The 10,736-nt window shown below is 41.5% G+C and overlaps 1 protein-coding gene across 1 annotated transcript; it reads left to right on the top strand.

Moving 5' to 3' along the window:
- The first annotated feature begins 1,221 nt into the window (after positions 1-1,221).
- On the top strand, positions 1,222-2,346 carry LOC108669959. Its single transcript, XM_018157404.1, has one exon. The coding sequence runs from the start codon at positions 1,222-1,224 to the stop codon at positions 2,344-2,346; it is 1,125 nt and encodes a 374-aa protein (XP_018012893.1).
- The last annotated feature ends 8,390 nt before the right edge of the window (positions 2,347-10,736 follow it).

The following is a 10,736-nucleotide window of genomic DNA, read 5'->3' as shown; positions in this document are numbered from 1 at the left end:
CATGTTGCTGCTCCAGGTGTTGCACTTCCCTGCTGCACCGCCCAACATGCTCCATGTTGCTGCTCCAGGTGATGCACTTCCCTGCTCCACTGCTACAATTCTCCATAATGGTACAACTACTTTAACCCTCATCAGCCGGCTTTACTAGCAGTATAAGTATAATTAGAAGTAGTAGTTTACCTCTCTACAAGTATTAGTTAGCATTCCGGTTCTCCAGAGTATATTACTCCGCGCTCTCGCTCCAAGTAACGCGAGTACGTTTGCCTGCCCACGCGTTTCGTTATAATGAAGAAAAGAACGCAGAACTGAGCAGCAGCTATAATCAGAGATTTGTAGCGACTGTTATTGCGACGCAAGATTTTACATAAACACTCACACGAGAGACACATGTATTTTCGCATCACAGTTTTGACACATCCAGACATGAAATGAAGTTATTTGCGCATCTCGGTTTTCGATAAGTTAATCTATTTTATTATAGTGCTTGCATAAAATTATTTATGTACACGCATAAATGAACAGCGGCGAATCTGTCGTGCTGCCTCGATGGTAGCTCAGAGCTTCGCAGCAATAAACGTTGAAAAGACGAACAAGAAGATTGTTAATAAAAAGCATGTTCTGGTCTTCAATCAAACTTGCATAAAATTATTTATGTACACATATAAATGAACAGCAGTGATGGTAGCTTAGAGCTTCGCAGTAATACAGCCAAACATAAAGCCAAACAAACGATGAGACCCAGAAGGCTTTACTTCTCGAGACTTCGTCTCAGCAACTGCCCTGACTCAGCAAATAATATAACTGCTCCAGTCAAGCTTCCCGACTCGTTCACATACCCATACGGAAATATCCTCAGAATTATTAGTGGTCATTCATATGCCATTGGTCGGCCGGCGATGAGACGTTCACGATTTACAATGAGGAAACATTTCTATCATAAATAAACTTGCTTATTATTGGTAAGGGCTGAAGGAGTCACAAATCAAATTGCTTTATTTTGACAGTCAGGCTTTGAAATTGAAGGCGCAATACCCCAGCATAATAAATGAAATGTTTCCGCGTATTCAGCCACCGATGATGAAAATATTTTTCAAAGTTTTGCCTCCTTTGTAGTATAAATTTACCCTTTCTCGATAGAAGCCACAAACGCAGCAGCCAAGCAGTGCCACAAGCCATCAGGATGGCTACGGCAGCAGCCAAGCAGTGCCACAAGCCACCAGGATGGCTACGGCAGCAGCCAAGCAGTGCCACAAGCCACCAGGATGGCTACGGCAGCAGCCAGGCAGTGCCACAAGCCACCAGGATGGCTACGGCAGCAGCCAGGCAGTGCCACAAGCCACCAGGATGGCTACGGCAGCAGCCAGGCAGTGCCACAAGCCACCAGGATGGCTACGGCAGCAGCCAGGCAGTGCCACAAGCCACCAGGATGGCTACGGCAGCAGCCAGGCAGTGCCACAAGCCACCAGGATGGCTACGGCAGCAGCCAGGCAGTGCCACAAGCCACCAGGATGGCTACGGCAGCAGCCAGGCAGTGCCACAAGCCACCAGGATGGCTACGGCAGCAGCCAGGCAGTGCCACAAGCCACCAGGATGGCTACGGCAGCAGCCAGGCAGTGCCACAAGCCACCAGGATGGCTACGGCAGCAGCCAGGCAGTGCCACAAGCCACCAGGATGGCTACGGCAGCAGCCAGGCAGTGCCACAAGCCACCAGGATGGCTACGGCAGCAGCCAGGCAGTGCCACAAGCCACCAGGATGGCTACGGCAGCAGCCAGGCAGTGCCACAAGCCACCAGGATGGCTACGGCAGCAGCCAGGCAGTGCCACAAGCCACCAGGATGGCTACGGCAGCAGCCAGGCAGTGCCACAAGCCACCAGGATGGCTACGGCAGCAGCCAGGCAGTGCCACAAGCCACCAGGATGGCTACGGCAGCAGCCAGGCAGTGCCACAAGCCACCAGGATGGCTACGGCAGCAGCCAGGCAGTGCCACAAGCCACCAGGATGGCTACGGCAGCAGCCAGGCAGTGCCACAAGCCACCAGGATGGCTACGGCAGCAGCCAGGCAGTGCCACAAGCCACCAGGATGGCTACGGCAGCAGCCAGGCAGTGCCACAAGCCACCAGGNCTCATCTGTCGTGCTGTCTCATCTGTCGTGCTGTCTCATCTGTCGTGCTGTCTCATCTGCCGTGCTGCCTCATCTGTCGTGCTGTCTCATCTGTCGTGCTGTCTCATCTGTCGCGTCAGACACACCACGTCTCATCACTTGGCTTCACAATACATCACGCGTCATCAAGTTTCACCAAATAATTACCCGTCATCAATTACCAAAAATGAAGATAATTACTGAAAAATAAAATAAATCCCGGGTAATTAAAGGTCCAGGAAGACGGTTCAGAAGAACGGTTGTAGCGGCCATGATGATTTTGAGCCGTGCAGTCGCTCTTGATGTACGGCTGTTAATGTAGCCCCTAATTTGGCGGGTGTAGACAATTTATAGCCGCCACTGTGGACAAGTACGGACGATTTACGACCAAGCCTCGGCGGCGGTTTGTAGCAGCTTACACTTAATTCATTAAGTGGTTCAGATAAGAGGTTCAACTCTATCAATTATCATGGTCGCATTATCGGTGGCCAGACTATGGTTGTTTACCATCACCGAATCATTCCTCAGTTTTGTAAAATTTAACGTTTTTTCTTGAAGGCCGCGCATTTGAAACTCATTGAAGGCATATTTTCAATGTTCGTCCCGATTAGCAACGGAAATTGTGAAGGAATTGATATATATTTGAATAACCGAGCAATTTATCAATATTGTTTCAGTAAATTAGAATTCGGAAAACATCCACACGCAATTCAGAGAACGTGGGAGAAAATTTGTCTTACTTTATAGTTTACATTGGTGCATTGTAATGCCACGAATTTTACAATTATTCTCAATCCGGAATCTTGTATTACTTTGATATGTCATTCAGAGAAGCGTGGAAGAATTTTTTCGCGTATTTCAAGGTTTAGGAATACAACAATCAAGTATTTAATACAAAGGAAAATTTTCACTGTAGAAAAATTCCCGCTTCACTGTTTTAGTAAAGTGATCATTATTTAAAATATTTGAAAATTCAAATTTCTGGAAATGCGGAACTTGCGGAAGTGTACAATTAATATGGCTGGAGGCACGAATAAACAATCAATATTTTCACTGAGCTCGGCCCGAATCGGAGTTCAGAACAATTGATCGAATTGAGTTTTTACTAATTGAATCTCAATCATGAATTAAAATACTCAATTAGTGGATTAATAATGATTAAATTCTTCAAATTCGGTTGAAAGTTACGTTTGGAAGGACGCAAGTTCCCCTTCTTTTCTAATTGATATTGATGACCAAGCATCCAATCAGTTAACAGCATCTAATATTCATCATTAGGACATTTTGAAATTCACATTTAGGCAACACAACTTACGTGAATTCTGAAAAATATGGATTAAGCAATGGTTCTATACCTTTGCCAATTAATGCCGAAGAGTTGGATCACATAAATTTAAATAAAACTATACCGAAGCCGCTACTGTTTTCGTGCAAGTCACAACTTAATTAATACATTCAAGGTTGTATTTCCGGTACGTAGAATTATTAAATGTATGTGCTTCTAGTATGTACATTTCTATATAGTATTAGATGTTTTGGTGGATAACTCAAGTAATCCGGTGAACGCACTTGGCAGACAGGGCCTGCCGATGAAGAAAGCTCGTCAAGTGGAGCACGATCACCAAATAGCAATGCAATAAACCCAGTATCGGCCATTCATCGCTAGGAAAGTTTTTATGGCTACATAACATCGCAAGCGACGACGCAAGAACCGAATCACGACGTCTATTGAAGGTCATGTCAGTAGAAGTAGGAGAGTTTTATGAATAATTTATGAGCTACAATTGGGAACGTGTCTTTTCGCCAAAAAGTAATATCTTAATAGAAGGAATACAATAGTGAATAAATAAATTATGAATAATTTAGGATTGAATAATGAATTTATGAATAATTTCATACAATAGTTTCAGTGCTAATTCTAGTTAAGCAAGTTACACGTTGTGAAATTTTATTGAAAGGAGGAATTAATTGAATTTAAGCTTGAACCTAAAATTTTAAATGCTTGTATTCATAGAGCTACGGATTTATTTCGACAAAATTAAAAGCCAAGAAAGGATAAATGGCTGGAGCCGCGTCAAGGGAAGTACAGCGGCAACAGGTAAGTAGAAGCGTCTGAGTCGCCACTATAGCTACACGCACCAGCTTAGCGGTTCATATTGTGAAAAATTGGTTGATTTGAATGAATGGATCATAGAAGACAAGGTAAAAATCATCGAGCAATTTGAAGCAGTTAATTCAAATGAGGTTATAGTAAACTAAATATATTCACCTGCGATTAAATTGCCACTTAGTGTGGCAATGCACTTTAAGGAAGAATTGAATTTGATGAAAAAACTGTAGTAGCTGATGGATGCTTCAGACGGAAATAAAGTAAGAAAAGTTGAAGATTGGTTCGTTGAAGTAAGATTGAAGTTAAAGCGATTAGGCGTGATCTCTAAAACAAAAGCTTGCGTTTGAGCCGCATCCACTTAAAGTTGCATAATTAAAGTTAAATTTTAATAAATTAGACAATTGAAGTCTAAAGCATCGCACACGATAATTAAGCATAGATTCGGGCGAAATTAACAAAACGAAAGAATATCGGGTACTCAAACCAAGGAACAGATAAATAACAGAACAATGAAAATAATTAGACCAAGAGTTGAATGCTGGTGAAATAGCGGCGGCAGACGACAGGCTGGCTGGACATCACAGAATCAGGGCCTTTACTTTCAAAAAAAGTTAAGAGATCGTAAGTTCATCAGCCAATCATTGACGGCCTTTCAAGCAAAATCCACCATCATAGACAAGAAAATAGAGCGTATATAAGTACTTACGTTCACTTAGCGAGTTTTGAAAGTATGGCCCCAGGTGTTGCTATAAGGTGGTGTATCAGTGCGAACTCTTCTCAATTACGGAAACCCGGCTCCGACCTAAACTAACCTAACATTAAACTTACCCTAGAATTGGCTAAAACTATAATCTTATTCCAGCGAAATAATGTTGAATGAATGAACAAAATTAAGCAGTAGCGTGAATTTTCCCACAAATTAATCAATCTACTGGAGGTGAAAGTAACATTAGGTGGCGGCATAAAGTAGCATCAATTGTGGTGGCATGAAGCGGCATCAACTGTGGCAGCAGGAAGTGACAACTGCAGAAAGTGGCATCAACTGTGGCAGCAGGAAGTTACGAAAGAATATCGGGTACTCAAACCAAGGAACAGATAAATAACAGAACAATGAAAATAATTAGACCAAGAGTTGAATGCTGGTGAAATAGCGGCTCAGACGACAGGCCAGCTGGACATCACAGAAACAGGTGTTGCTACGGCGTGGTATCGGTGCGAACTCTTCTTAATTACGGAAACCCGGCCCCGACCTAAACTAACCTAACATTAAACATACCCTAGATTTAACTAAAACTACAATCTTATTCCAGCGAAACAATGTTGAAGGAATGAACAAAATTAAGGAACGGTGTGAATTTTCCCACAAATAAATCAATCTACAGGAGGTAGCAAGTAATATCAGGCGGCGGCAAAAATTAACATCAATTGTGGTGGCACGAAGCGGCATCAAATGCGACAGCAAGAAGTGACATCAACTGTGGCAGTAGGAAGTGACATCAACTATAGCAGCAGAAAGCGGTATCAACTGCTTCGGCAGAAAGTGTCATCAACTGTGGCAGCAAGAAGTGGCATCAACTACAGAAAGTGGCATCAGGTGGCAACGGAAGGTAAAAGGCCTTAGGGCTTCGGCTGCTGATGGCCGACGTCTGTGTCTCGAGATAAGCGTTTATGGCAGCCGAAGAATTTGCATCTGTTGATACAACGAATCTGATATAGCAAACGCAACTTTCTAGTATCGGCTTATACACATGAAGAACAAGGCACGAGTTTAATTAATATCTTTGCAATTACTACGTATATTTATTACTGCTACGCGACTCACTGTAATGTTAATTATTGCTACGCTAACAGATATTAGGCGAATAATCCAATCCAACAAATCCAATCATTCATGTGATGAATTAAATACATGAATCCCAGATAATAGGTCAGACAGTCAGAGATACAAGTCAGACTCTGTCCACATCACAACGTTCTGTTTGCCCAATTGTTGGTCAATCTACGTTAAAATAAATTAGATACGCCGCTCGTATCTACGTTCAAATAAATTAATACATCATGCGTGAAGAACTGTAGTAGTAATCATTTTGTTAACAGCCTTCCCTTTCAAATTCAATTCATAATCACGCTGCTTCTCTCCAATATAGTAACAGAAATTAATTTCCTTTCACGGATTTGAGCCGAAAATCACGCGTTGAATTCGTTAGTGACAATTAAGGAGGGGGTCGAGAGCTTAGGCCATCCTGAGATCCATGCACCACGGTATGCCATCGGTGCTACAGCAATAAAAGTGATGAAGAGGTGCAATTAAAGAGCGGCTGGGACAAGAACAAGAAACGTTTTGCGTGGAACGTGAAACGTTTTGTGAATGGTAAGAGAATACATAAGGGAGGAACAAGGGATATAACGGATATTCCGTTCTATCAACGGACAGCTATGGGGCGGAAGAGCCGCATATTGGGTCTGTAAGCCTCTCACGAGCTGGAGCCGGAGAGGCTGCATGCAGTCGCGGCAACGATTGCACTCGTGGCAACGATTGCACTCGACAGCAATGGCAATACAAGCCTGGCATTGCCACGGGGGGCACAGGAAACGAACGAGTGAAGAGCTACAGAGTTGCTGACTAACGCTTAGGTAACAATATCGTGGGTGACGAGCTCCCGGATGGGTTACATAATATTGGATACTAAACTCTTGAGTAAGAAGGTATTGGTGGCAAACTCTTGAGTGAGAAAGTCTTGGGTGACCAAGTATTGCACGACAAAATCTTGAGTGAAGAACTCTTGGTTCTTCAAACACTGCCATATTATGCGTAAGTCGTGATTTATATAAGCGCGGTGTGTGCTCACGGAATCTGTGTAAAAGCGGTCAAAAATGTGTTCGTTATACTTGAGGCTCTCAGGCGAACCATCAACACGATAGCGAGAACCTTCTATGTAGTCGACATCACAGTTGAAACTTGATGGATGGTAAGCATTCACATTTGAAAGTCTGGAGCATAATACGAGTTTCAATCATACAGGAATGATTTAGTCTTACCAGTTTCGAAAATAGTTCAATTTTTGGAATTAAATAAATTACTTGCCTAAAAGGCGTGTTAATGCACTACAGTGCTTAGAATATTGAACTTATAATATAGAATGAAAATGATGGTTTACAAGGTTGAAGTAAGTAATTGTCACTACGTAGAACATATATTATTAGTCAGGTGGAGCTAAATGGTGCCTCTTGGCAAACTCATACAAGACTTGAAAAGGTAGAGCGTCACCAATTGGGTGAGTGAGCTTTTAATGTGAAATAAAATTCAGGGAACCGAAATGAAATGTCAGGAAATGTGGAATGTGTGCAATTTACCGCAACAACTAAAGACCCATAAAAGGGTAGTGTGAGTGAGATTAACGTTAAACTAAGGATCAACACGAAGATCTTAGGATGGGCTAACAACTAACGACCTGACTAGCATTGTATATTGGTACCACAAATCGTATAATCCTCCCAACAGGAGATCTGCTAAAGCATTCAAAATACAACAGCAGGTCCAATAAGGCGCGTCAAGCCACATTAGGATACGAGCGCCCTCTGTTGCCGAGCTCTTCGTCACGACAACAAAAGCTCGCGGAGCAGCACAATCCGCTCCTGCGCGCCGCGGACGGCTATTGAACTACACAGATGAATTGCGACCAGCCTTAGTGGCGAGGCTGAATTCTGAAGTCATGTTACTACTAGATTTGCAAATAATGGGTATATATTTGGTGGATTAGAACAAGATATATGCAATCGCAAAAACTTTTTTTTCGGGATAGTCTTTTTAGCGCATTTTCTCATTTATGGAAAAAAATGCACTGTTGTGCTCGCCATGTCCGTCCGTCCGTCCGTCTGTCCGTCCGTGACTTCACGTTTTCGCCGACGAGAAAATGCGCTCTCTGTCACTCACTGCAGTGAGTACTGATTTATATTTTTTATCTTCATAGAAGCATCGTGTCAGGGTCATACTAATTTAATAAATAACAGGTAAATCAGAAGATTTTTGCATCAGATACGAGATTCTGCTTAATCTAAGTATAGAAAATATTCATATAATTTCCTCAACGGTACGAGCTGAATAATTGGCGCAGAATGTACTATGAATTAATTAACGCACATCGCTCATATGCAGTAATTACTAAAATACTTCGTACGAACAAAACGAACGTTGTTCGTACATTTAATCCTCTAATTCAATCAGGACTGTATATAAATTCACATGTAGGTTCCTCGAAAATTTATCGGCTACCAGAACGCTTTTGCGTCGAGGAAAAATAGAATGAAGGAGTAAAAATGTAACTCGGTACTCACTGCAGTGAGTGACAGAGAGCGCATTTTCTCGTCGACGAAAACTTGAGGTCATGGACGGACGGACGGACAGGCGGACACACAGACAGACGGACATGGCGAGCACAATAATGCATCTTTTCCATAAATGAGAAAATGCACTAAAAATGAAGGAGTGGAAAATATAAAAAATATAACGTCAAATATAAGTTTGGATGTGAGTTGTAAAGCTATTTTCGCACACACAAATCTAGATTAAGTTAATAGAAATAAAAATATTGATCCCTCACCTCCTCGTTAAAAAAATGACCACTAACATTTCCTCATGAGTTTAATTTTTTTGTATAATACATACACATCATAATTTTAAGATAGTAATGAAAGACTTGAAGATTAAGCGTTTCATTTGCTTTCTCGTCTAGGATGAGGCCTATCAGTCATTTAAAATAAGCAAACAGGAAAAAGTACAATTAAAAAATTGAACTAACACAGAGAAATATTTTGACCATTAAATATTGAATCCGGAATCAAGAAAATTTTGCCACTTAACTCTGATTTCAGAATTATACATACGCAGGTCAGGATTAAAAATGCTGCTCTCTACCTGGCAAAGGGCGTTGAACCAACGTTGGGTTAACGTTGTTGATTCGAGTAAGCAACGTTTAATTGAAGGTTGATTTAACGTCAAATGTCTGGTGAGGATTCAATCATTTGCACATCAGCATGATCTCTGATGTTAAATAATCTGAATAATTCACACGGTTGTTATAGGTCTGGCCGAAGACGATCTGGTCGCATGTCGGTTGCCGCTTTTGGAGCTTGCGTCAGGGCTCCCAGCACGCATAGGTCAGCCATTATAGAACCTTCTATATTATATGCATAGCTATTAACGCTATTCCTGAACACACCGAGATATTGAGCTCATTCTATTTGACGGATCACGCCATATTTGTGAAGCATGAATCTAATTTTTCATTTGTTTACACATACACTAACAACATAGCTGCACTACCCTACAATAAGGTAGACATGTTAAAATAAGCATTTTATTCTGTAATTTTTTTTCGAAAAAATTTATACGCTTCAACGCGTTTATTTTACCTTGCTAAAACGGCGGTAGCGACTAATTTTCATGACTAAACCTCAAACTACTCTAAAATTCGGAGATACAATATATATCACAATTTATTTTCACTACAAATGTTTCTGGGACCATACCAGCCCCTAAGCATAGCGGATCAAGCTCTCTTTTTAGGTACAAATGTTTCGAAGCAGACGAGGAGTGAAGCAAGAGTTCCCCGTCTGCCAGAGCTGACGTGTAGTAACATTATAAATGTAATACAAAGAAGCTGTTTTGATCAAGAAAATAAACTTCAAAATATGTAAAAGTACGAGTCATATAAATGTTTACTTCTAAATAGGTAGATTCTTTGCAAATCGTAGATGACTTCATTACAGGGTTCCCGTGAAATCTTTTAATTTATTAAAGCATATTGTTCCTGGGATAAAATAAAATCAGCACTACTTTAGTCGACAAGTCACTTATCATCCGTGACTCTGCATCGCAAGTCCCGTTCGGCAGGTAGAATTAGAGAAAACAAAGAAGGTTGACAATTAGAAAATTACAAATTTCTCCCAGGACAAAAAAAAACCTAACATTTTTAATGTTCATGTACTATCAATGACACTTATTGATGACCTTTAAATGAATATGCCTGTGAATAGAAATAAAATCAGTTTAGAGGCAAATAATGTGATAACCACACCAAAAAAATATTTGAGGCACGCGTATATTTGCGGCACAAGTTCGCTTGATTCTCAAGGCCCATCGGAGGCCTCGCCTGCAAATAGAAGCCCAACGCACGGCAGGGATTATCTCTTCATGGCTGATTGCATGAGCTTCATTTGGTATTTTTGTACGCATCGCTATGGGGACTAATAAAGTCTGGTCGCGGTGAAGGAAGAGTGTGACGGGACTTAAGAGATACACGGGAAAAGCTTTATATTTTTGCATGGTATTCGGTAGCGGACTTGAGTAAATAAGGTACACCGTAATATACATCACATTAAAGACCGTAGAATTTTAGAGAAAAAGCGCTGATACGTCAAGAAAAAAGAAATACGTTCTGATACGTCGCAGAAAAAACGCTGATACGTCAACAACTTTTTCACT

This window comes from Hyalella azteca, unplaced genomic scaffold (assembly GCF_000764305.2).
Source record: "Hyalella azteca isolate HAZT.00-mixed unplaced genomic scaffold, Hazt_2.0.2 contig15609, whole genome shotgun sequence".
Classification (NCBI taxonomy): Eukaryota; Metazoa; Arthropoda; class Malacostraca; order Amphipoda; family Hyalellidae; genus Hyalella; species Hyalella azteca.
Note: the sequence above shows the minus strand (reverse complement) of the source record. Positions and strands in the feature narration are given on the sequence as shown.